The sequence below is a fragment of the Neopelma chrysocephalum genome, unplaced genomic scaffold (genome assembly GCF_003984885.1).
Source record: "Neopelma chrysocephalum unplaced genomic scaffold, ASM398488v2 Primary Assembly neopelma1_26, whole genome shotgun sequence".
NCBI classification, from domain to species: domain Eukaryota; kingdom Metazoa; phylum Chordata; class Aves; order Passeriformes; family Pipridae; genus Neopelma; species Neopelma chrysocephalum.
Genome location: NW_020897695.1, coordinates 8953978 through 8977509, shown reverse-complemented (window position 1 = coordinate 8977509; position 23532 = coordinate 8953978). Strand labels below are relative to the sequence as shown.

General features: G+C 39.7%; 1 protein-coding gene across 1 annotated transcript in view; it reads left to right on the top strand.

Moving 5' to 3' along the window:
* Positions 1 to 12150, top strand: part of GADL1 (glutamate decarboxylase like 1) — an 82286-nt gene extending 70136 nt beyond the window's left edge. The window contains exon 15 of the mRNA XM_027675450.1: positions 9463 to 12150. Coding sequence (XP_027531251.1) covers positions 9463 to 9636 — 174 coding nt within the window. The 3' untranslated portion in view covers positions 9637 to 12150. The remainder of the gene's footprint in view (positions 1 to 9462) is intronic.
* The last annotated feature ends 11382 nt before the right edge of the window (positions 12151 to 23532 follow it).

Here is a 23532-nt window from a genome sequence, read left to right as displayed (position 1 = left end):
TATGTTGCTGCAGAAGCCTGACAAAAATGTGCCAGTATTTCACCCTGCTTTTATTTTCTTTCTAATTGTGTGTTATTTATAGGTACATGTGGCACTAAGGGAAATTGTGGCATTTCCTATGGTCCAGAGTGGATATCTGGTCAGACTGGTGAAAGAATAAGGTTCTCAAAGCAATTTGGTGTACAGGATTAGAGGATTTCATCTGTGCCTCTGAATACTGAGCCATATCTATAGGGGTGTAGGGTAGGCCTGAGGTTAGCAAATTTTTTATTCCGTATATTCCTTTGAGGCTACAAAGTCTTGCAAAATGGATTCTAAATTTTGTGCCCAGTATGTGGTTCCCCTTAAATTATCTAGGAATTGACTGCAGTCCTAATTCTATTTACCTAAGACTGTTATTAGTCATAATTACGTATATTTTCTGTCTGTAGTTTGCAAGTACTTGTAGGTGCAAATCATTATTTTCCTTTGATTTTTCACCCTTTCAGACTGAAAATTGCACATTTTGAAACCATAGAGATCCTGCTTTGTTCTTTCAGTTTCCTAGTTGTCCATGCATTTCCATTTTTTGTTAATGGTTTGTAACATATTTTGGATTTAAGTTGGGGATAAAAATAAAGGGAAAACTTACTCACTGGGAGTGAGGAGAGGAGCAAGGCTGAGCTGGAGTGAGCATTGTCTTGGGGCAAGATGTACATGAGAAAAGTATTGTGTTGACTTTGATAGGGCTCCATGTCGTAGGGTTTCTGGTCTTTATTTCATAGCCATATTGGTAATTACATAAATGAGTCTCAGGTAAGAAAACAGTTTTAATAACTAACAGTTACTGGTCTTATATTTCATGTATGGAGGGACAAATGGGATAATTTTCTTCATTAAATTGGGTGAACAGGTTAGACAACTGCCTTCCTTTTGTGTTAGCAGTCTGGGTCATGGTAGACACTATCCCTTCATGCTCCCCAAGACATTGTAAGAAGCCTCTGAGAAAGTCAGTAGGATGTTTTTAAGGAGAAAAAAAACCAAGACAAAGGTATCTAGTTTTGTTGAATTACTAATTTTTCTTTAGTTCTGGTTAAAGAATATTAAGAAATATGCATTACTATTCTTTAATTCTTACTGTAATGCAAGTACAGAAGGTGCTGCTACCTTATGCCAGAAGCTGACTTGTGCAAGTAGTAAATAAGATCTTAACAGTTGGGAATCATTCCCACTTTCTGAAGTGACATTCCTTTTTCTACACTAGAAGCATATTGAGTTTTTGAACTCGTGTCACCACATAATGCAGTTGTTTCCTAACGAAAAGTATTCCTCCCAGCCCCAGACATTCTCATTACACTGTGATTTCTTTGTTCCCTCAATGAAGTAGAACTGAAGCTCATTCCTGTGCATACAAACCAAAAAGGATAAGGTTTTTTGTTGGTTACTCTGGCTTTCAAGGTGGCAAGCTACCCTTTCATGCCGGATGGAAAAGGGGAACTTTGGCAAGGTTGAAAGACCGGAAAACCTAGTTGTTCAAATGGGAACTTAATAAAATGGTGCACAGAAGAGCCTTGTGTATGTTATGAAAGCTTTTAAGGTAATTATTTTTATAAAACTAGTAGCACTCAACTATCTTTTAAACAGATCAGAACTCTGGATTCATATTGTGTGCTAGCCTATGGTGTTTCCTCAATGCCTACACTTTCCACATGGCTTGTTAATAAGACCTTAGTAAAGTAACACAGAAATGACAGAAAAATAATAGGAATTCCATGTGGATTGTCTTGAAAAGCCACATGTGCTCAGACAGAAAAAGCCATGGGAAAATTGTGTTGTTCAGCAATGTACTTTTTAACTGTAAATAAAAATACATACAAACTTGTTTAAGTGCTGATTCTGTTCTGGGGGCTATTCTGTCCTGGCGCTTCCTTTTCAGAGGCCAATAACATTAGTGTAAAAGCCTTTGTCTGAAGGCTATTTTTTCTTGCATAAATGACCAACTAAAGAAGTCACTTAAGACAATCAAAATCCAAAGCCAACCCACCAGCTCCTATTATTCAGATCATTTTCAGTGCTTTGTGAGGTTCATTAATGTGTCTACTGGCAAAAAGCAATGGATGGGAAGATGATTTGCAATATATTGCAGGGCAGACATACTGTGCAGCCCTGAGTGTGAGTTGAAGGTGCACAGAGAATGTCAGTATTGGGACAAAAATACCAGAGCATCTGTTCTCCTTCGATATGTTAGTTGCTCTGAAGAATGTGGAAGTGGTTACTGCTATTTTGACAAATGCACTTATTTCTGCTTTTGTTGCCTGGTGTGGCACAAAGGGAACACTGGCGCAATAGTGCACGGCAATAATTTATTAGTGGTTTAGGGATGTGGGCCCAGAACAAATTCTAGACAAAAGAAAAACATGTTTGGGTTTTACTGAGCGCCTTGGCTACAGCAATGAAGCTGTGATTGGATGTGCAAATATTTGGTATTTCGATTGTCCCAGTTGCTGTGACAGCTGACAAATGGTCTGAGTTTCTTTTTAATTATCACCAAAAGGGAAAAAGCCTGTTGTTTTAAAGCCAGCAACTGATGTTGCAGCAAAAAGCAAGAAAAGATATTTAACAATGGGGAATATAATTTCTCGATGTAAAATATGTTGAAAGCACTATTACTTCCAAATATTTATAGTATTTAGCTAGTTTTGTAATTACAGCCAAACAAAAGTGTTTTGTTAATTTGTATTGCATCCAAGGATCAATATTAAGATGCCAGCTACTGTTCTTACTTCATAATTACCAGTATCATTGATGTCAAACTTATCTTTCCTAACCATTCTGGGAAATGCAGCAGATATATTGTGACATATATTGTGGTATGCTTGTGAGACCTTTTTGATGTAGAAATTTTTTAACACATGTATCATGCCTTGTGGGTGCTCTGTACCATTGTATCAGGGCCAATTACAGTAGATAGAATCATAGAATCATTTAGGTTGGAAAAGACTGTTTAGGTCATTGAGTCCAACCGTTAACCCAGCACTGTCAAGTCCACCACTAAACCCTGTCCCTAAGTGCCACATCCACATAGCTTTTAATTATCCTCAGGCATAGTGATTCAACCACTTCCCTGGGCAGCCTCTTCCTATGCTTGACCACTCTTTCAGTAAAGAAATTTTCCCCAATGTCCTGTGTAAGCCTCCTCTGGTGCAACTTGAGATCATTTCTTCTTGTCCTGTTGCTTGTTACTTGGGAGAAGAGACCAACCCTCGCAAATATATGATGTAGGAACACATAAGACTCCACTGCCCTGAAGGAAAAAAGAAACATATTACCCAAAAGAGATGTAGTTATTTGTCCAAACAGCCTCTGGGAGGGTTTGGGACCAGTCTTATTTTTATTTGTTGAGTCTGTGTCCGGTACTTCAAACCATCATTCTATCATTTAGGCAAGATAAGAAACAATATTGTGAAGACCCACTGTAATTAGTAGCCCATATGTAAAAGTTTAAAATTGTGTCTGAATACTTAATGAACTGAGGTTTTATTTACTTTTTGTTTTGGTGGAAATTGTTGTACAATAGTTGTTTTCTTATGAATATGCATGGATCCCAACTGCTCATTTCTAGCAGGAAGCATAACTTGTCAGACTTTGAACAACCAGTAAGTTGCCTTTTAAGTAACAATCATGAACTTCCAAATCAAAGTGTTTGCCCCTTCTGGGGGGGCCCACATAGATTTTTTTGATCATATGAGAGGGACTGTTCTGCATAAATTTGTCTTCCATTGCTAGGAATAATTGAGACAAGAACACAAAATGTGTTTTCCATATCTGTGAAATCGTGAGAATGTGATCTTTCCATTTTGTCAAAAGGGCAGCTTTTTTGTCTTCTAGCTGCAATTCTTCAGCCAGTTTCTAGTGCAGTATTCTGTAGCTTGGAAAATTTAATCAAGGCTGTATTTGAGGAAGAGAAATAGTTTGAGCTGCTAATATGCTCCTGTCCTTCCAACTCTGTCAGCCTGCTTTTATTGATCCCTAGAAAGGTTATTGATTTGCCACGAGTGTGGCTTTCTGTAGTAAAAGCTGAAGGCTGTTTGCAAACTGCCACCTGAAGCAGACATATAAGAAGGAAATTTAGATTATTGCATTCTGCTTCCATTGAAGTCCATGGCAATTTGGAAATTAATATCAGAAGCAGAATGGGGTCTGGTGACTGGGAGTTGCTGCTGCCAGCAGCTGGGATAGCTCTTTGGCTTTATGTTGCATAGATGCTCGGTGACCTGGGAATTGTTCAAAAGATTTGGAAAAATGTTTCTGAATAGCAATTGCCAGTATTGACACTAGTTTTTGTAAGCAGTCTGTCTTTGTAGTACTTGCTGGGCTAGCACATTTAGTCATCCGCACTACTCAAAGCTGTTCACATGGGATGTCCAGACAGGTTTTGCCAACAGAACAGACAGTCCTATGAGTTTTCTCATACTTTCTGTCTTTTCTGAGGTACAAAAATTCTAGAGCTGTTTCAGTTAAGCAGTGTCAGCACTTTTGATCCCACATATTTATGGTTGTACAGAAAATACATTTTTTGGTTTGGCCATTGAATTGAGAAACTGGAAGCAATTCTTGGTTGTAGTTGATCAGAAAGAATTTTTGTTTTCAGGCAAGCTAAAATGAAGCTATTTGCTTAGTTTCAGTTTCCTCAGTTCTTTTCTACTGGCTGCAATAAAAATGGGTCAATTTCCAATTGAATTTGAATTTTAATTGAAAACAGTGTTTTGAAAAAAATACTCAAAATATTTTTGTTTCCAAAGTTTAGAAAAACTTTAGGCTTTTCTGGTTTCTTTATTTTTTTTTTCTAGCTAATGCTGTCTTAGGATATTTGTCAAATTCATTACTTTTTTTTTTCCCCCTGAAGGAATGTATTCTCAAATTCATTGCTTAGCAGAATATGGCTACCCAGCATTTTTAGCAATTTTGCAACTCCTTTTGCCTTAGTGTTTAAATAAAATAATTATAGAATGTTGCTTTTAAAGCTTATAGCCTCTAGCCTACAGTTTGGAAAAACTTGTGATATGTAACATCAGGTATGACTAGACTATCCAACTGTGAGAACGATGTGAGAATGATGGCAGTACGAGGAGCATTTGGGTAGCAGGGATACGGTGTCAGGGGCATAGAATATAATTTTTGATGATATTAGTGGGACTCAGTTTGAAAATACTGAATTAGGTCTAAAATGAGATCACTTACAGATTAAAGGAGGGCATCAAGAAAGAAATTTATAATCAATGTTGACATGGTCTTCCATTATCAGCAAGCTATTTTGCAGTTATCCAACCTGAACTTTCTTGCATTTTCAGCGTATCTGTTAATTGCAATTGTCAGAGACAACATTAGTGAAGAAAAATAAGAGGCTAATTAGAACCAGTAGATGCTGATTTCTTTATTTCAGCAAGATGAACAAGGTAGCATATTTGTTGGGAAATTCTCCTTCTCTTTAGGACAACTTATTTGGCTATCCATACCCAGCAGAAGTAGTGCAGGTGGGGTATGTATTTTAGAAGATAATGGGATTATGTGATTTGAAAAGTTAGGCACTGGTTACCTTATGATTTTTTTTGTTGTTTTTGTTATTAGAATAAAATTTACAAACCAGTTCTTCTTACAAATGTCCATACTGTTCAGCAGGAGGCAGATAATAGTGAATGAATACCAAACCATAATACTGTGCTGTGACTAATGGAGTAAGAACACCACCTATTTAATGGAGCTGCTCCGTAGATTTCACTTTACTCAAGAGACCCATGTGCTAGGAGGTTGTTTTTAGTTTAAGAACCAGGCTTACAGAGTTTGACCACTTTGAGAATTGTTTTGGAGGTCTTGCTATCTGGAAGAAGAAGAAGAAATTATCTCAGATAGGTGTTTCATCAAGTCCTCTGAAAAGATTTTTTGTTGTCCAGTCTTGGGAACTAGTTCTCCGAGACACTAAGTATGTGATTCCCCTGCTGAGAATGTGCTCAGCTCTTTTTCTGAGTCAGTTTTTAAGGATGGTTGCTGAAGTGTGTTATGCTATCATGACCTGAGCCTAATGAAAATTCTTAAAGTGTTGGAGAAACTTGGATTAAATATCATTGATGAGTCAATCAGTGGGACCCAGTGGTTTTAAGATATTACCCTGTGGTATGACTGTCCAAAATCAGTTTTCTCAAGGATACTTGAGATATGGAGAGGGAGATATGTTGCTCTCCTGATCCTCCGGTGTACTAGGATTCCAGCTGTAGTGTCCAAGCTGGTCCTGGCTACTTATTGCACTGCTGTGTGTGTGTATATGTGCTGGGAAGGAACATTGGCATCTTTGTTGTAAATATATAGGAGGATCAGCTGTAGTCTGGACTTGTGATAGAAACAGCTTAAACTTTAGGGCTTAAATTTTTTGTTGCTTGTAGTATAGCTAAGTGCTGACTGAGAGTGAGAGAACAGATTATCCTGTCACTCAGGTAGGTAGAGAAGGAGCTAAACTACTCTGTAATTTTTGGTCTAGTTAAAAAAACCCCTCTGCTATTAGTAGCAAGGGAAGTAGAACTGTTACAGCCTCTGTGTAGGTCTCCACAGGGAGAGTGTGGTGCACCCATCAGTCCTCAGGCTAAGCAGTTCCACGGGCCTTTGGCTGCACAGAGCAATGTGAGCAGCCCTGCTGCAGTATGACCTCCCACACAGGACACCTTCTCCCCACCTTCCTAGGTGGAAGAAGGACCTGCCTGATAGGTGTTATGCTGCTGTAGTGAGCATATGAAATAATAATCTCCAGGATGGATTGGCAGGGAAGGCTAGCAGTGGGAAGGAGAAGGTGAAGGGAGCAAAGGAGAGAAGAGAACTTTGGGTTTAGGATATATTACACTTAAAATTCTGAGACTGCTCCACTGACGGGCCACAAAAAGAATTAGATTTACAATTTGAAGTAAATTCCGTAGTAAAATAATTGGACTGGTGAAGCAATCTCACTCTCACTAAATTGCTTTCCGAGAAGCCTATCCTGAATGGACCTGTGCAGCTCTTTCTGATATCTGAGCATCCTCAGATCTCATTGACTTTGGCTGGAATTAAACTCATTGAACTCCTCACTAGGCAATTAGTTTCTTTTAGGTCTAATTTTTCTGCTGCAAAGTGGTAGTTGCCTCTCCCTTCTGTTAGCAGTCATACCCTGTGCTCCTGCCTTAGCATGCATGTATCATTTAATTGTTCTTTTGTGAGACATGTACGTAAGCGTTTGGACACAGATTCTGTTCCTTACTGCTTTCTGTGGATAAGATCCCTGACAGTTTTGTTACACTGACTGCACAACTTTAGCAAATAGAACATGCAAAAAATACTTGATGGAAAATCTTTCCAAAAGTAATCCTGTCAAAAGCTCATAAGATTTTGTTTTGGTTTGGTTTATTTCCTTATGTAGGAAGTGTTTGTTTTGGCTTCAAAAAGGGATGGACAAACTTCAAATTAAGAGGACAGCTTCATTAGCATGAAGGATGAATGAGATAATTGATGAGATCATGACAGTGAGGTTTCTCTACCTTTCCTTTTCATGAGAGAAGACCTATTGAAATGCAGTATATTTACAGTCCTCAGATTACTGAAGCCATAAATGTTTTTGCTTTCATGGTCTCCATTTTTGCTACTGCACATTTTGGGATGATAGATTGTGGAGCGCCAGGTGTTGAGATGAAGAGAATCAATAGTGTGATACAAAAGATGAAATAACTCTGATGGAACGTCAATAAAGGCTAAAAGTTGCCATAGGGATTTGAATCTTAAAGAAGAGCCTGAGAAAGTGTATTAAGAAGAATTTGCTTCTCCCCTTGCACTTGTAGTGTCTTTATTCCTTGAGCAGAAGTCACTTGGGGGTTCTTGTCAAGTACAGAGGTGGAGGAATTTTTTCTTTTCTGTACATATATGGTGTTCAGCACAGCGCCTCCTGGACACAATGTCACAGTGTCATGGTTGTTTCAGGCCACAGCTGCTGTGGGTTACCCCTTGTGGTACCAAGGATGTGACCTGCTCATGGTGACCCTGAGGCAGAACAATTTATACCGATGTTTCACACTGGACTTCAGTTAGAATTGTGACTCCATCACTCTCATAGTTTAAAAAACAAATGCTAAATAAACAACCTAGTTTTATCACAAAGATAAAGCAAAATCAGAGAGACAAATCAAGTTGGAACCATAAACACTACTCCTCTGAATTCGATGCACATTTTGAAACAACTGTAATTTAGACATGTACCACTAAGGAAATATGGGAAAGCTAGGCTGTTAGTGTTGAAAACCTTATCTGTTTCTATCTAAGCAAATTGTACGGGACTTGCCTACTAATATATGCCATAAAAATAAATCTATTAAGGTAAGATTGGCATCATCATTTTTCTTTTGCAAATCAGGTGGTAGTATCTGGCACAAACTTTTAGGTCATGCCCATTTTCTTGGTTCAAAGTCAAACCATCACGGAAAGAAAAAAAGGAATACACTGTTCTGAAATACCGTGATGTTATTACTAATATATTAAATGTATATAGAATATATTAAATATATAATATATTAAATATTTTAATAATACATTAAAATGCAAGACCTTTTAAAAAGTACTACTTCTGTCAAATTACTTATTTGTTGAATTTGTTGAATTATATCTTCCAAGGAATAGAGTACTTAGTCCAGCAATTCATTTGAGCTTATGACCTATTTCAAGCATGAGAATGCAGAACTACTCACACACCTAAAGTTAAGCACAAGATTAATTGGCCAAAGTTTACAGCCCTGCTGGGATGAGATCAAGTGCTCAGCTATAAGGACCTGATTCTGCCAATCTCACTCATGTTTTTATCTGCAGTAAGACACCTGTGAGATTTCATTCTATGCAAGAGTGGTGTAGACAAATGCTACTTATGCCTAAATCTAAGAGATGAAATCTTAAGCTTCAGGATCAGGCCTTCTCCCTTAATAGACTTTTTTGGCAGATTAAGTTTCACAAAGGTACAATTGAGAATGTCCTCTAGGGGCAGCTGCTTTGCAGATGTGGTGGGAGAAGGGCCATGAAGGGAGAGAAGTCATTCTTAGCCTGATTAGTACAAGGAGACAGATCCTGCCTTTAACTAGCTGTGACTGGGTTCAAACTTTTTATCTAAATCAGGAAGACTAGGGACCTTAACCCAGTCTTTCCCATGCCACAGATGAATGCCTCAAACAGCAGGCTTTTGAGGGGTGTTGATCTTGCTCTGATTCTTTCAGGAGTCCCAGAAGCTGAGGGTCTCAGTGCAGTCTGCCTCTAAACCTGCAGGCCTGAGCTTTGCTGTTACTTGGAGCAGGCAGTGGGAAGACAGGCAAGAGGTGCAAAACTCAGACACTTCAAAAAAACTTTTTAGGTCACAAAATACAGTTCCTGCTCAAAAATGCTATATTTCTGAGAGTGACATCAACCTTTTTTTGTGTCTACTTTCAGGTTGCTCCTATAATTAAAGAGAGGATGATGAAGAAGGGCAGCATGATGCTTGGGTACCAGCCTCACCGGGGCAAAGTCAACTTCTTCCGTCAGGTGGTGATCAGCCCACAGGTTAGCCGAGAGGACATGGACTTCTTGCTGGATGAAATTGAACTTCTTGCTAAGGACTTGTAGCTGTAGATTGACAGCATCAGGTGCTGCTCACATGTGATATTTATGGAGAGAGAGTGGCAGCAGCATACTGGTGTTATTCTGTGAAAGGTAGTAAAAAGCTTGACACATAGTTTGGAAACTGTTCTATAGATTGAAGTTGAGAACTTTGCAGGTAGAACACCCCTTCACTGGAAAGTATTTGCTGATGGGGGCTGGGACAGGCTGGTGCTTGCAGCACCATTGCTGCCATTCTAAGAAGTGTTTCCTCGGGAGCGCTTCTGCAAATGGTATCTACGTCCCAGGGAAGGCAGCTATTTTCTGGGTGCCTGTGCACAGTGTAGCTCAAACTGGTCACTCATGTATGCAGGCATTATTCCTCTGAAGTTGCTGTGAGGAGTGGTTTAGCTCAGTGAGCCTTAAGATGCTAGTTAATTATCTACTCTCTCAATATTTTAGTTTGGTTGGTAATTAAACTGATAAGACTGGAAATTTTGAACTTATATGAAGGGTTCCTCAAGGGCCCTAACTGAGTGGATTGCCCAGGTTTTCTGCTGTGAGCACAGGCAGACTGGAATGAGGCTCACTGCAGTCACCACACTGGGAGGTTTGCAGGAACCTCCTGCACAAAGTCCTGAGTAACCAATATTGACCCTACTTTGAGCGGGTTGAACCAGGTGACCTATTCAGGTCCATTCCAACCTACAGGATTTTGTGATTCTAGGAAACACAGTCATTGGGTCCAGTCAGTGTTTGCCAGTGTTGTGCACCCAAAATATCACCACCGCTTTAGCACAGCTGAGAATATTGGAATAACACTTAGAATTTCTTAACTCTTTGTTAACAAGAGTTACCTGTCATTTCTGAACTACTGTTTACCTTCTTCTATTTTTAAAGTGTAAAGATTTATTTAGAAGCTTTTAGATGCACTTTAAAATTATAACAGAGAAAAAATATATATTTACCCAAAAGATGCATATTTTTGTGCATAGTGACTATATATTAATAATATTGCAAAATTACTTATTTGTCATTATTTGTTTTGTATTTTGCTACAGATTTGAGATGACTTGATTGTATGTTATCAGTGTATAATTTGTAATTTGACTCTGAAATTACAGTAGTAGTGATCAGAGAAGGTCTTCCTGTGATTTTAGGATATGAACAGCTTGAACATTTTTGGTCAATCTTAGGTTAGAAAACTAAGTTTTGCACTTTATGTTTGTGTTAAGAGTTAAAGTATATCTTTCATCTGTTTTTATTCTATAAAAATGATGTATTTTATAAAGATAGAAATGTATTTCTTGGGATGAAGTTGTTGCAGCAAACTAATGGAAATAGCCACGTCTTTCACCTCGTAATCAACATCTACTTAACTTTAATGTTTTGATATTTGTTCCTTATTCTGTATTTGAGGTAGCACTGACCAATATGAGCCTTTCTGCTATAATGTTTTCTGTCCTGAAAGCTGTCTTTAAACACAACATTTCCTCACTTTCATTTCGTACACTGTATTAGGATCCAACATGGCATGAAATCCCTACTTCCAATCTCCAAGACGATGGTGTGAAAAGTTTAGCAAGGCCATGATAACCAAGGAGGTCACACTATCAGAGCAGTAGTTAGGAGCAACAATCATCCTGCAGCCCCTGACAGATGCCTTTAACAGTGTCCTGGAGGTGAATACACTCATGCTATGAACTAATGAACTTTAAACCAAACCCATGTTGATAGTAATATAAAAATGAGTATCATAATGTGGCCCCTGGATTTTGCCTTTTGATACTCACAAATCACTCAATCATTAATTGACTTGTCTTCTAGCTGCTACCAGGATCGTGGAAAGCCCATACCTAAATTCAGGCCCTTTGAGGCTTATTTTCCCTCCCAGTCACTCTGGGTGGAGTGCAAAGTACACAAGGAGTGCTGGATGGATGGGATGACTTTGCAGTTGCTTCCTGAATTAGACAAGATTGTTATCCCTTCTCCTTCTTTTTTTTTTGACCTTGAAGGGAAAGACAATACAGTGTCAGGATGTTTTGTTTATGGTGAGTACTTGATTTTTGATTCATGAAGAAGTTATGACAACTTTCATCAGCACCACCACTATCAAAGAAGTGTTACTGTCTTGTTTCTCTTCGTGTTTTTAGTGCATTTCTCTGTTTCCAGATACTGTAACACTTATGGCACATGTCAGACTGAAGTAACACAGTTCCTTTCTGTAACAGTAGTGGCTATAGTATTTTTAAATGAGAGCAAGCTGGAACTTTTTTCATGTTTGCAGAAAATAGGTCTCTGATCAACATGTGCACTAATTTCTTCAAAGCTATAGGTTAACCTTCCAGTGTGATGTGAGTACCTTATCTAATCTCCATATAATTTGTATTATTTCTGACCCTTTATCATGTCCCAGGTGCACAATATTTCAGGACTAATGTAATTTTCTTATTGTTGCTTATTTAGGACTAGTATGTACAAAATATCTATTTTGTAGCTGGTGATTTTAATAAAAAGAGAAGTAAATGACAGCCTTATAAATATAGTCCGTGTTTGTCATTTGTCAGTCTGGAACTGCAAAGAAGGTACCTATGAGCACTCCAGATAGATAGCACTTCAGCTTTAAAATGTGAAACCTGGTTTGACCTTGCTTCAGGATGTGGTTTATCTGTGTGCTGTGCCCATATAATCTTTAATAAACGCTGTGGATGAAAACATGTCACAATTTATCTTACTCTTGCTTTCAAATGCAGAAGATAAGTTGTCTGTGCAGAAATGCATTTAATTTTTTTTTTGTCTGTTCTAGCTAGTTGAGATTGGCTCATGAACTCCTGCTCCTAATTACTGAGAACCACCAAATTCTGGAAGTAGTGAGGTACATGCATAAATCAGTGTAGAACCTGATCCATTGGTTGACTGTAATTTCTTGTCTACCCCTAATAATTTTTTCAATAGAAAAGGAAAGAAATATTTAGATAGAAGGGATGCTGAGGCAGTTTTTGCTCTTGGTTGTGTGGCTGCATCTTGGGAGACCTTTGGGCATTTTGTGATGGGTCCATGTGCAAAAATCACTCACATAAATCAGTATGCCTAGAGCCAGTAGACCCCATCTCAGGACTTCTGTTATGAGTTTCTGTGATAGATTAATACTAATCATTAGAGTGTGGTTATGTGTGATTTTAGTGCTTCTAACTCCCACTGGTGTAACTGGAAACCCTTCCTGGATTGGGCCCTGAGTTTTATGACTGGGATCTTTCATTTTAATACCAGCAGTTTTGCACTCTAAACATCTCAGTTTATCTAGTTGAGGTTTGTGACTACAGGTTTAGATACATCTTTAGTTCTGTGAGACTGAATTGAAATGTATTTTCATTTGTATCCTTCAATGGTTCATTAAGATGCTTTTCAAATAGCATTTGACCTTGTCCCTAAAGGACAAGAAATGTCCTTCGAGAAAGGCGTGGTAGAACTGGTAGAGTTGCATTCTCAGAATGGTAGGAGTATGTAAAAGCCTGTTATGTTTTACTGAGGCTTCCTCATATACACAGATCACAGCACTAATTCATGCTCAAGTAATTTTTGCTTTTAAATCCTTGTACCTTTATAGGACTTACAAAGCTATTATGAAATGTTGAAGGCAGAGGAGAATAATTCAGAAATACTAAATGTTAAGTGTGCTCTCTCTTTTATGTCACACGTGAGGTCTGTGACAAGCCAAAAGTAAGGAGAAAGTGGCATTTGAGTCCCACTCTTTCAACAGTACCAAAACTGCCCAGCCTCTTTTCCCCATTGGCTACTTCCATGGGCTTTCAGCAGGCGAATAAAGCTTGTTCATCCTGGAAATCAGTTGCTGTAGGTAGGGCCGACTCAGACCTGTCCTCCTTTCTGTGGTGTAACTAGTAAATGCTGATAGTTATTTGAGCTTATAAGCACTGTGTCTAGTTCAGTAACTGCTAAATATTACTACTGTTACATCCTGAAATAATGCAATTGCACACGGTAATTTTGTCTTAATTGCTCATGCTAATTGCAGGTTAGATGCATTCAAAGCAGCACTGCCTGGCAAAAGCACTGTGAGCACAAGAAACCCTGGTGGAGGGGTTTTCTTTCTTTAAATTGAATCTAGTCTCCCACAATTACATGGTTTTGCTTCAGATGTACAATTAGATGTTATTACTCTAATTCTGTAACTACACAATAATCAGCCAAAAATTACTTTGAGAAACAAAACAAAACAAGGAAATTTGCACTGCAAGAGGTACAATAAGGGGAGTGTCAAAAGTTTCAAGGCAAACCCACAGAAGGAAACAATGGTTGTGCGAATGATTAACCTCAGCTAAATCTGTTGTACATGGCTGTGCCTTGTGTCTGTGCTGCAGGGGTGGAGTGGGGAAGCCGTACCAAGCAAAGGACTTGCATATACTCTGGCACTGCAGCAGTCTGCCCCAGCATGCCATGAACATCCACTGTCCTGGAGAAGCCCTTTCAGAAGGCTGGACGCTTTGTACATGCTTACACATTAATGATTTTTGTATACATCAGGGTAAAGTTTGTTTTAAAGCAGTCTCAATAATAAAAGTGACACTGAAGGGGTAATCTTTAAAAGGTCCAACAAAGATGACCACTTTCAGCCTTGGTAGCTCATGTACAACTAAAGAACCATTGATCACATTTTTAAAATCTTTTAAAGAAAACCAGTAAAATTTTTATTTTATCAAGGATGAAGGCAAATAGTAGAAAGTGAAGGATAGAGACTCTTAATAATTCTGTCAAACACAGACGTTCTGTTTCGATGAAGTAGTTTTTTCATGTAAGTAACTTGTACAAAACTATTTAAAAATAGGAAGTATGATAAAAGCACTTGCCATGAAATAGCACAGGCCCATGGAATGTAACATCTGCCTTTGGTACTGTGTAGTCAGTATTGTCCTCTGCCCAATACTGTTCTTCCAAGAGACTTTTGCTCAGCTTGTCATTCTGGGAAGTGACTCCTTAAATCTGGCAGGCACTGACACTGACAGCTTTATCCATACTCCCTTTTTCATGCCAGGTGATACGGATTTTATTCTTCCTCTGTTTCTGTGCCCTCTTTCATGCCTGTACATTTTTTCATAGGGATATTTTCAGTGTTTGGAGCTATAGGGAAAGTGTAGCAAAAGGGATAAGATTGAAAGCTGAAGCAAAAGCAGTGCTCAGGTTGGTATATTGATGTGATGTTTTGCCTTCCTTTTCTCAGCAATGGATTTATCTAGATGCTGAGATGATGATCACTCACTTCTGTTGGAACTATGGTAACACCAAAATAGTGACTTCATGTGGGAGATCAGTTTAGCCTTGTAAAACTGAATAAGACAAAGAGTGGGAGAAAGAAATGTTAGTTGTTCTGTTGTACAGATGAATGATACACAAGGAACTTAAAACTTCTCTTTTGTGAAAACTTGCACCATGGCTTTAGAAAAATTGTTGAAGGAGTCACTACCAGGAGACAGTAGTGAGTGAAAAATGGGACATACTGTGATACGGGCTTAGCAGAGGGAAATGCTACTAGACTAGCCAGAGAGATTTCTGGGAATAGAAAAATTGATTTTCTAGACTGGACTCTTAAAGTATTTGCTGTTGTATCATTTGGGAAAACCTATGTAAGATGGGAAGCAGGACTGAAAATGTAAGGTGGTAGGATTATCTAGTGAAAGATGTGAAAGATGAAAACAATGGAGAAAGTTATACCTTGGTATCGATTCTGAGCTAATCTAACTTCATACTTTCATCGCTAACCCTTCCAGAAAGATCAGACATATGTTCATGAAGTTTGCTGATGAAGCTATGCTGGAAATTTTAGAGTTTGACATGCATGAAGAACTGGGTGATTTTTAAGAATATGTGGCAGGGGAGACTAAGTCAAACAAAGTGCAAAATTTTTGAGGACTTGCGAAAAGCTAACTTCTTGGTTAGAGGTAGATCATGTTAAACTTGCAAAACAGAAAATTGTGGAGATAAGTATAATGATAGCATAAATAGCAGTGTATGAGCTAAGCCTAAATGACATGTAAATAAAGTCAACCATCCAAGAAATTCAATGGTAAACATCAAAGCAGATCTAGCCTCTCATCTGGAGTATAGCAGGAAGGAAACGCTATCTGGGCAGCAGGCTCAGTGGCTGGTCCAGCTCTGTTATCTCAAGCTGTGAGCAGTGAACAGTGAGAATATTAATTGGTGCTACAGAGCCAAAGCACAGCACTGCAGAGTCGTGTGCTCCATCTACTGGTGTGTCCTCTGGTAACCAACTTGTTCCACACTCAGGATGTCTCTTCTGAAGAGCACTCCTGGGTGTCTCATATGTGGCAGAGGAGAGAATCGTTGAGATTTTTCAAGCAAAAATGACCAGAATGTCAGAAAACATTGCTTTGATTTAGGCAGTTTCCTGTGAAAGCATTGAATTTTAATGGATTTTAGGGATATATATGCAGACCTGTGATTATTTCTTGTCATCCTGCCTAAATAGTGACCAGAATGTATTTCCATGCTATGTAACTCATGATGACACGGGTGTGTGTGTGACATCCGAGCTGAGCAATGAAGAACTCAGGGCAACATAAAAAATTCACTTTCCCTATTTTGAGCCTCTCAGTTGAGCAGTAATTCCATACCCTTTCTTTTTACCAAGGCTGCAAATGGAGTCAGGATCATACAAGCCTCTTGTAAGTTTTATGACCTCTGAGTGCTCAGTTTCCAGGCTTGATTTTATCATAGAATCAATATACTGAGTTGGAAGGGACCCATCAGGATCACCAAGTCCAACTCCTGGCCCCACAGAGGACACCCCAAGAATCACAGCATGTGCCTGAGAGCATTGTCCAAATACTTCCTGAACTCAGGCAGCCTTGCTGCTGTGATAGCTTCCCTGGGGAGCCTTTTCCAGTGCCCAATCACCCTCTGGGTGAAAAAACCTGTCCTGATATCCAACCTAAACCTCCTCCAACTCAGCTTCATGCTGTTTCCTTGAGTCCTGTCATTGGTCATGAGAGTGAAGAGATTGGTACCTGCCCTTCCTCTTCCCCTCATGAGGAAGTTGTACTCTGCAATGAGGTCTCCTCTCAGTCTCCTCTTCTGCAGGCTGAAGAGACCAAGTGCCCTCAGCCACTCCTCATATGGCTTCCACTCAAGGCCCTTTACCATCTTCATTGCCCTGCTTTGGATACTTTCTAATAGTTTAATGTCTTTTTTATACTGTGGTGCCCAAAACTGCACACAGGACTCAAGGCGGTTCTGCACCAGTGCAGAGGTAGAGTGGGACCTTTATTCTGAAGCAATCCAACTGTTGGGGTTTTTTGTTATATTTTCCTTTCCATGAGAGATATCAGTGTTCTACAGAGAGTTGCAAAAGAAGATGTCCTGCCTTCGTGCTCCAGCATATTTTGGAATTTCTCATAGAACAAAATTTCCAGCTTCTTGACTACTCTAAACTCAGACCTTTGGAGGCACAGACTGAACAGAGACCTGCAACTCCTGCAGCAGGAAAAGATCTCAAGATGTCATTGGGAAGATATGACCTCCATCCTGAGATAGGATAAGTGATGCAATAGACAACTAGTGTCTAACCTTTGCCTAGCCTATAATTCATGACCAAAAATGCTGGACAACCTGCAGCCTTCCCATTATTTCATAATGGATAATCTAAATTTTCTCTTCTGTGCTTGATCTCCACCATAATTAGGGCCAACATGTATTTTTCTTCTTTGTGACTTCTACATGTTCAAAGATTATAATTTTATTTCCCTTTGTCTTCTTTTCTAGTCCTGCATTACAGTCATTCCTCCTATATTACCTCGGAGGCCATATTTGAAAGTCTGCTGATTGTTCTGCTGCCCAAAACAAGACAGAACAGTCCTCTGTAACCTTACCAGGTTTTAAAAGAGTGGCAGGATCACTTTGTACATCTCTTTATATATCATGGTGTGATGTTTGCCCTCTTTTGTAACAGCAAGATGTGATTGACTCTTGTCAGGTTTGTGATCCACACTGAGCACTAGCGCTTCTTTGGCCAACTGCTCTAAGTGGCTTTTCCCCATTAGATATTTGTACATTTAATTACTCCTTTTTAAGTGCTCCTGCTAAAGAGGATAATATTTTTTTCAAAAAATTTGTTCAGTCTGTCTAGAGCAATTTGAATTATCAGTCCGTCCTGCAGCACACTTGCAGCCTCTCATAGCATGATGCAGTTTGTCCAAAGCATATGTTTTTGTCCATCACCTCATCATCATGGCCAGGCTTCACGAACGAAGATTTGGGAAAGGCTCTATCCACATTTGTTACAAGCACGCTGGTGGCTAATTACTTAAAATACTGAATAGGAACTAGACTAGAGTAGCTGCAGAACCATATCTCAATGCTGCCTGGGGGTCTATATAGGAACTATTATATCTTCCAAACCAGTGCCCACTCTGCTTGAATTTAGACAGCATTTCCCTAGTTTGTGAACAAGAGTATCACTTGATGTGATGTTAAAAGCCTTTCTAAGCTCAAGACATACAATGTTCATTGTATCTTCTTCATTTTACAAGTACTACTGCTCTCTAGGAAAAAAAATCATGATGAATCCATTTTGATTCCTGCTCTCTTCTCATTGTTTTCCAGTCATCTTCAAATAGTTTGATTCTTCCCACCCCTTGTAATTTTCTGAAACACAGGAAACTGAATCGGTTCTCCAGTTTCTTTTGCACCCTTTCAAATGGTAAGTGCCACCTCTGCCCCTTTGACAATGTAGGAGCAAGCTGTGCACCCTCAGAAATCCTCACTGGGTCATGTTCCAGCTCAGAGGGTTTGGCCCTTTAGAGGCTGAACCTCAGGTTGGCTGTGGATGGAGCTGAGCCTGGAGGGTGCTGGAAGTCCTGTTGAGGCCATGTGCCTGGCTGCTGACTCTATGGGAAAGAAAGGGTCTGGGAAGGGGAAGATGGTGGAGAACCAAGTCTTGCCCTGGTACAGTCATGGTGTTGCTGGGACATGCATTTGGAGCCAGATGTGTACTCCCATTTTATGCAGGGAAGTCAGAGTAGTCAAAGAGAAGCATGAATAGATCTGAAATTGTGAGGATGAATTTCACCCAGATCGGTCAGGCTGAAACAATACAATATACTAAGCATTTTCCACCCTTTTCTTATCCTGTGCTATTTCATGAATTAGGCTTTTATTGTTTGATCGTAGCTAGAGAGAAGTTTTTCCTTTTTTTCCTTTGCTTATTTGGAGTTTGTTTGTTTGTTTGTTTTGGGTGTTTTGTTTTTGCTTTTTTTTAGTGTTTTTCTTTATAAAACATACCTTTAGTTTGCCAGGTTTCTTTGGAACTGGAAGGCGAAGATATTGCTCTGGTCCCGGAGTGTTGAGCCTGATGAGATAATCATGTAGGGGATATGACATTAAAAAAAAAGAGCTACTTTCCCTTGCCTGATTAAGAACCCTTTCCCCATAATTATTATCTTAATGAAAGCACAAGATGTGGCTCATAATACTTATGATTTCATTTTAATTACTCCTGGAAAACAATTAAAGTAGTTATTTAAAAATGCAGCTCTTTCCATAAAGTATAGCAAAATGGAGTCAGAAGCAGATGCAAGTTATTCTTCAGAGCATTTGATATCCTCAAGTTAATAATTTTATTATTGCCAAGATCCGTGTCTCAAGCAAGAAGTGTATTGCTATGAAGGTGACAGGAGACATTCACTCAGTAGCATTCATATATTCCAATTCCTAATGTGTTGGCCACATGTACAGAAAAGGACATGTAAAAGATGAACATCATTGTTTGACCTGTCTGACCCTGTATCCAAAACTTATTTCATGCATTTGTGCATGAAATAAATTTCCATCTCCTCTAGGAGCTAACATGATTGATTTTGCACATCAGGGCAAGTAGTGCAAAAATAGAGAGCTCCAGCCTAGCCATCATGTGTGGCAATCAGGCCTCAGCAAGGATTGTCAACATGCTCATTTGAAAATCGAAAGGCAAAAATTTCTTTCTAAAAATCCGTTGTATTTCTTGCTTGGACTTTTGAACCAAATACTTTGTATTATTAGCACCAATAAGGCACTTAAAGAAAAGAACAACCAGTCTTTAAGCTAGTCTATGAGCATTCTCCATATGTTGGTGGGAAAAGCACATTGTCTGTACTAAAAGTCTGCCTACAATAATAGGTCAAATTGCTGAAGTCAAATCTATTGACCTCAGCAGTGTTAGTCAGTGGAGTGAAGGGATGGTCCTAATGTGAACCCATGAAAGCACATGGAGTAGGCTTCTTCTCTCCGAATTTCAGCTGAGGCTCTCTCCTGGCTCCCTGTGCAGTCCCGCTCCCATGTGGCCCTGGGCAGCCCCACTCTCGTCTGGCTGTAGGAGCCAACTTTAGGCCAAGCTGTTGATGTGGTGAAGATGGTGAGACTGCTGAATTGCTTGCTTGCTCTCGGGAGATTTTGAGACTGTTTTACATTGAAAAGTGAACCTTGCTCTGCCAAATAATAAAATCAAATTAGACTCTTCCCCAGATCAGGAATGAATTTTGTCTGGTTGTGTGTCATGGCTATAGTAAACAGTTTATACTTGGGCAAAGGCTGTGTTTAAGTATGACTGAATCCTGTTTGGTTTACTGTGATTAACCTAAACAATTTAGAAATGTTGAAATAAGTTAATTTAAATTCTTTCCTCCATTTCCTATGGCTTTTTTCAGGTTAGGTTCTTAAAGCAACTATTCGAGAAATCGTTTCAAGGCAAGCAAATTAATGTTAACATTCTTATATTAAAATGAAATTGTTTTTTCTCTCATCCCCCATTATTTAATAAGGCTTACATGTTCTTTCCAGATGTACAGAAGCTAAGCAACCTGCTACTTAATAGGAGATGTCTTTTTGCTTAAAACACGGGAACATTCCTCAATGTTCCTCAAAGCATCACAAGAAATGGTCTAATCCCCTGCAAGTTGCTTCTGCAGATTCCTCCTCAGTGGTGAGGCTGAAGTGTTGGTGATGTTGTCATGTCACAGAAAGACCGCTCCTGCTTCCCACATGGGGATTAGTTGAGCAAAAGGGGCTGAGCCAAAGCACATGAGCAAATCTGTGTAAAACCGTAGAAGGCTTAACAACTGGAAAATTAAAAGTGTTGGTATGAGATTTATGTTCTGTCAAAACCTTTTAGCTAATTAAAGGTATGACCTACTTTCTTTTGCCTCCAGAAGCACTGGATGGTTTATAGAAAGCAAGTATCTTGGTTGAAGAGAATTGGTACCTTGGCTCTAATTTCACCAAAGGAGGAAACATCACCTTTCCAGAAATAAGTCTGGATTCAAATACTAGCAGTTACCATCTTTCACTTGCTAAGTGCCTCTCTTATGGATGGGCTGCACCTGAATATGTTGCCTGCTAATCCATGTGCTGCAAATTATAATTCTCCTTGGTGGCAGCACCGCGTAGCTGTTTTTCTTGGTAGTGTGAGCAGATGGGCTTTGTGTTTTCTTGCACTGGATTCTTTCTCTGACAGCCTTTAATTCAGTTTTGTTGGATCAAAGATGAAACACTGTTTTTGTCATTCCAGGCCCTGTGTAAAAAGCTTTGCTCTTTCAAAAAATAGTGCTTTACTTTAAATGATGCTCAAAAAAATCACTGTGATAATACACTGAAAGAGCCCAGAGTAGGCTTTGTATTTCCATCTCATTCTCTCATGGGGCACTTCTGGGTCTGGGGAAACATTTCTTATACATTGCCAAACAATGTATTCCCAATTTAATACAGATATCTTTATAATCTTATTTTACTGGGTAGTCAGAACATAGACAGCCTTGCTAGATGAGTGCAGTGATCCTCTCAGCATTCACATGCACGTATAAGGAAGTCAGATAAAGACCAGCCTTAAGAGCTAAACATTTGCAGCCACAGACAGACAGATGTTTATCTGAGGAGAAGTTTATACTGGCTTCTGTTTGAGAACTAGAAAGACACTTTTCACCTTCAAGTGAAAGCAGGAATTAGATGCAATCCATAGTTTCTGTAAAACATTTTCGAACCTTAAATGGTCTCCCGAAAGGTTGAATCATGAGGACCCTGGCATATTTCTAACAGAAGGAAATCTATTTCTGGAGCTTTTTGCATGGCATGGAAAGCGGTGCGTTTGGGCTCTGTTGAGGTGGGGGAGAGCCCCATTTCTATAGCTCGCCATACAGCTCTGATAACAGGACCTGCATCCCAAGTCAGTTTAGCTCATTCAAAATAAATCACTTCCCTATATCCCACACACATGCATCTGGGGCTGAAGCACTCTGCAAACACCAAGACATTTCAAAGGTTCTTATGTTACAGTGGTGAGTGGATGAGCTGTACAATACAGAAACACCTGCTCACACAGGGCTGGAAATGTTAAAGGGGTGTTTTCATTCCTGACTCAGTGGGTGGGATTCATGGGGAGGGGTAGAGAGTCGAAAGTGAAGTTGGCGGGGCTAACGTGAGTTGCTCATGTGGATAACAAACTGGTGGAAGCTTCACTTCAGAGGTGCCAGGAGGGAACAATGTGGTCGTTTTCTTCTCCAGAAAGATAAGGAGACAACTATGGTCTGAGGAGCCTCACGCAATCACTCGAGGAGCAGAAAGACAGAAAGCCTGGCTGGAATTGTGACCGCCATCTCCACAAAAGCTGGTTAGAAACACATCTGATGTGTAGTTCTTTTTTGCTTACCTTCCTCTGCATTGCTCCTGCCCTAAATAAGCAGAGTGGCAGTGTGTTAAACAGGTGTATGCAATGGGTTTGTTTACTCAGGTGCTGTTTCTAGAGACGGACAGACCTTGGTGGTCAGGGAGTCCCTGTTGGGGTAAAGATGAGGCTGGGGGGCAGAGGGGTGCAGGTGGAAGGGCATGGCTCCAGCCTGAGCAGAAACAATGGTGAGGTGCCCTTTGGGAGGTTGTGCGAGGCAAGCTCAGCTTTTAAACCCAAATATCTGGTTCAGGTCTTGCTCGGAGACACAAACGAAATGAGAGAAAGACCCCAGTCCAAAACCAGAGGCAGGAGGGAAGTCACTGCAGTCCCCGTTTGGGCATCTAAAGGTGCTGAGGAAAAGGAGTGGCCGGGCGGGGGTGCTGGCACCCTGGGCTTGAAGCCATGGATGGGTGAAAAAAGAATGCAAGGTGAATTGCTTTTTGTTTCTTCCATAGAAAGGCCTTGCTGCAATGTAGGAGAAAGAGGGAAGTGTTTTCAGCTGTGAGTGCTCTCTCCTTTGACACACATGAGATGGTTAACCCTGGAAGAAATGCCAAGGATCTTTGCTCCCCCTTGTTTCACATAGCAGTGTACTTGTGAAAGAGACATTTCAGCAGGGAGGGTTTAATCACGCCAACTCGATCAGGCGACCATCTAATTTTTTTAAGAGTTTAGCTACCTAAATGAAACTGTCTGAAGATATGGTTTTATCACCATTATAACTGAAGAAATAATTCACAATAAATAATTTATGAGCTGCCTTTTGCCTTTGCCTCTTCATGAAGTGATTAGATGGTGCTCAAAGCATTCATTAGTCAAGAATTTTAAGTCTGTTTCCTGGGCTCGGTCCTCTCAAGAGCGTCACAATTTGGCTGTATTTCAGCAATCCACTGACTGTCTCCTCAGCTTTCTGCCCATGAGCAAGGCTGTTCAGCTGCCAGAGGTCAAAAACAGGTGAGATCTGCCAATAGATCAAGGGAAGGTGAGAAAATGTGCTCAGGACAACCAGGCTGGGACACCTTGGGCTCTGGCCAACTCGGTCTTATGGGTCATGCTGGGAAATGTAACCCAGTAGGACACAGGTGCCTGAAAGTAAAAAAAAATAATCAAGCACCAAAATCCTGCAATGAGGTGCATCACTTATACGGACTCTGAATGAGACTGGAATTTTTGCCATTCCCCCCAGCAAGAGCTTTCTC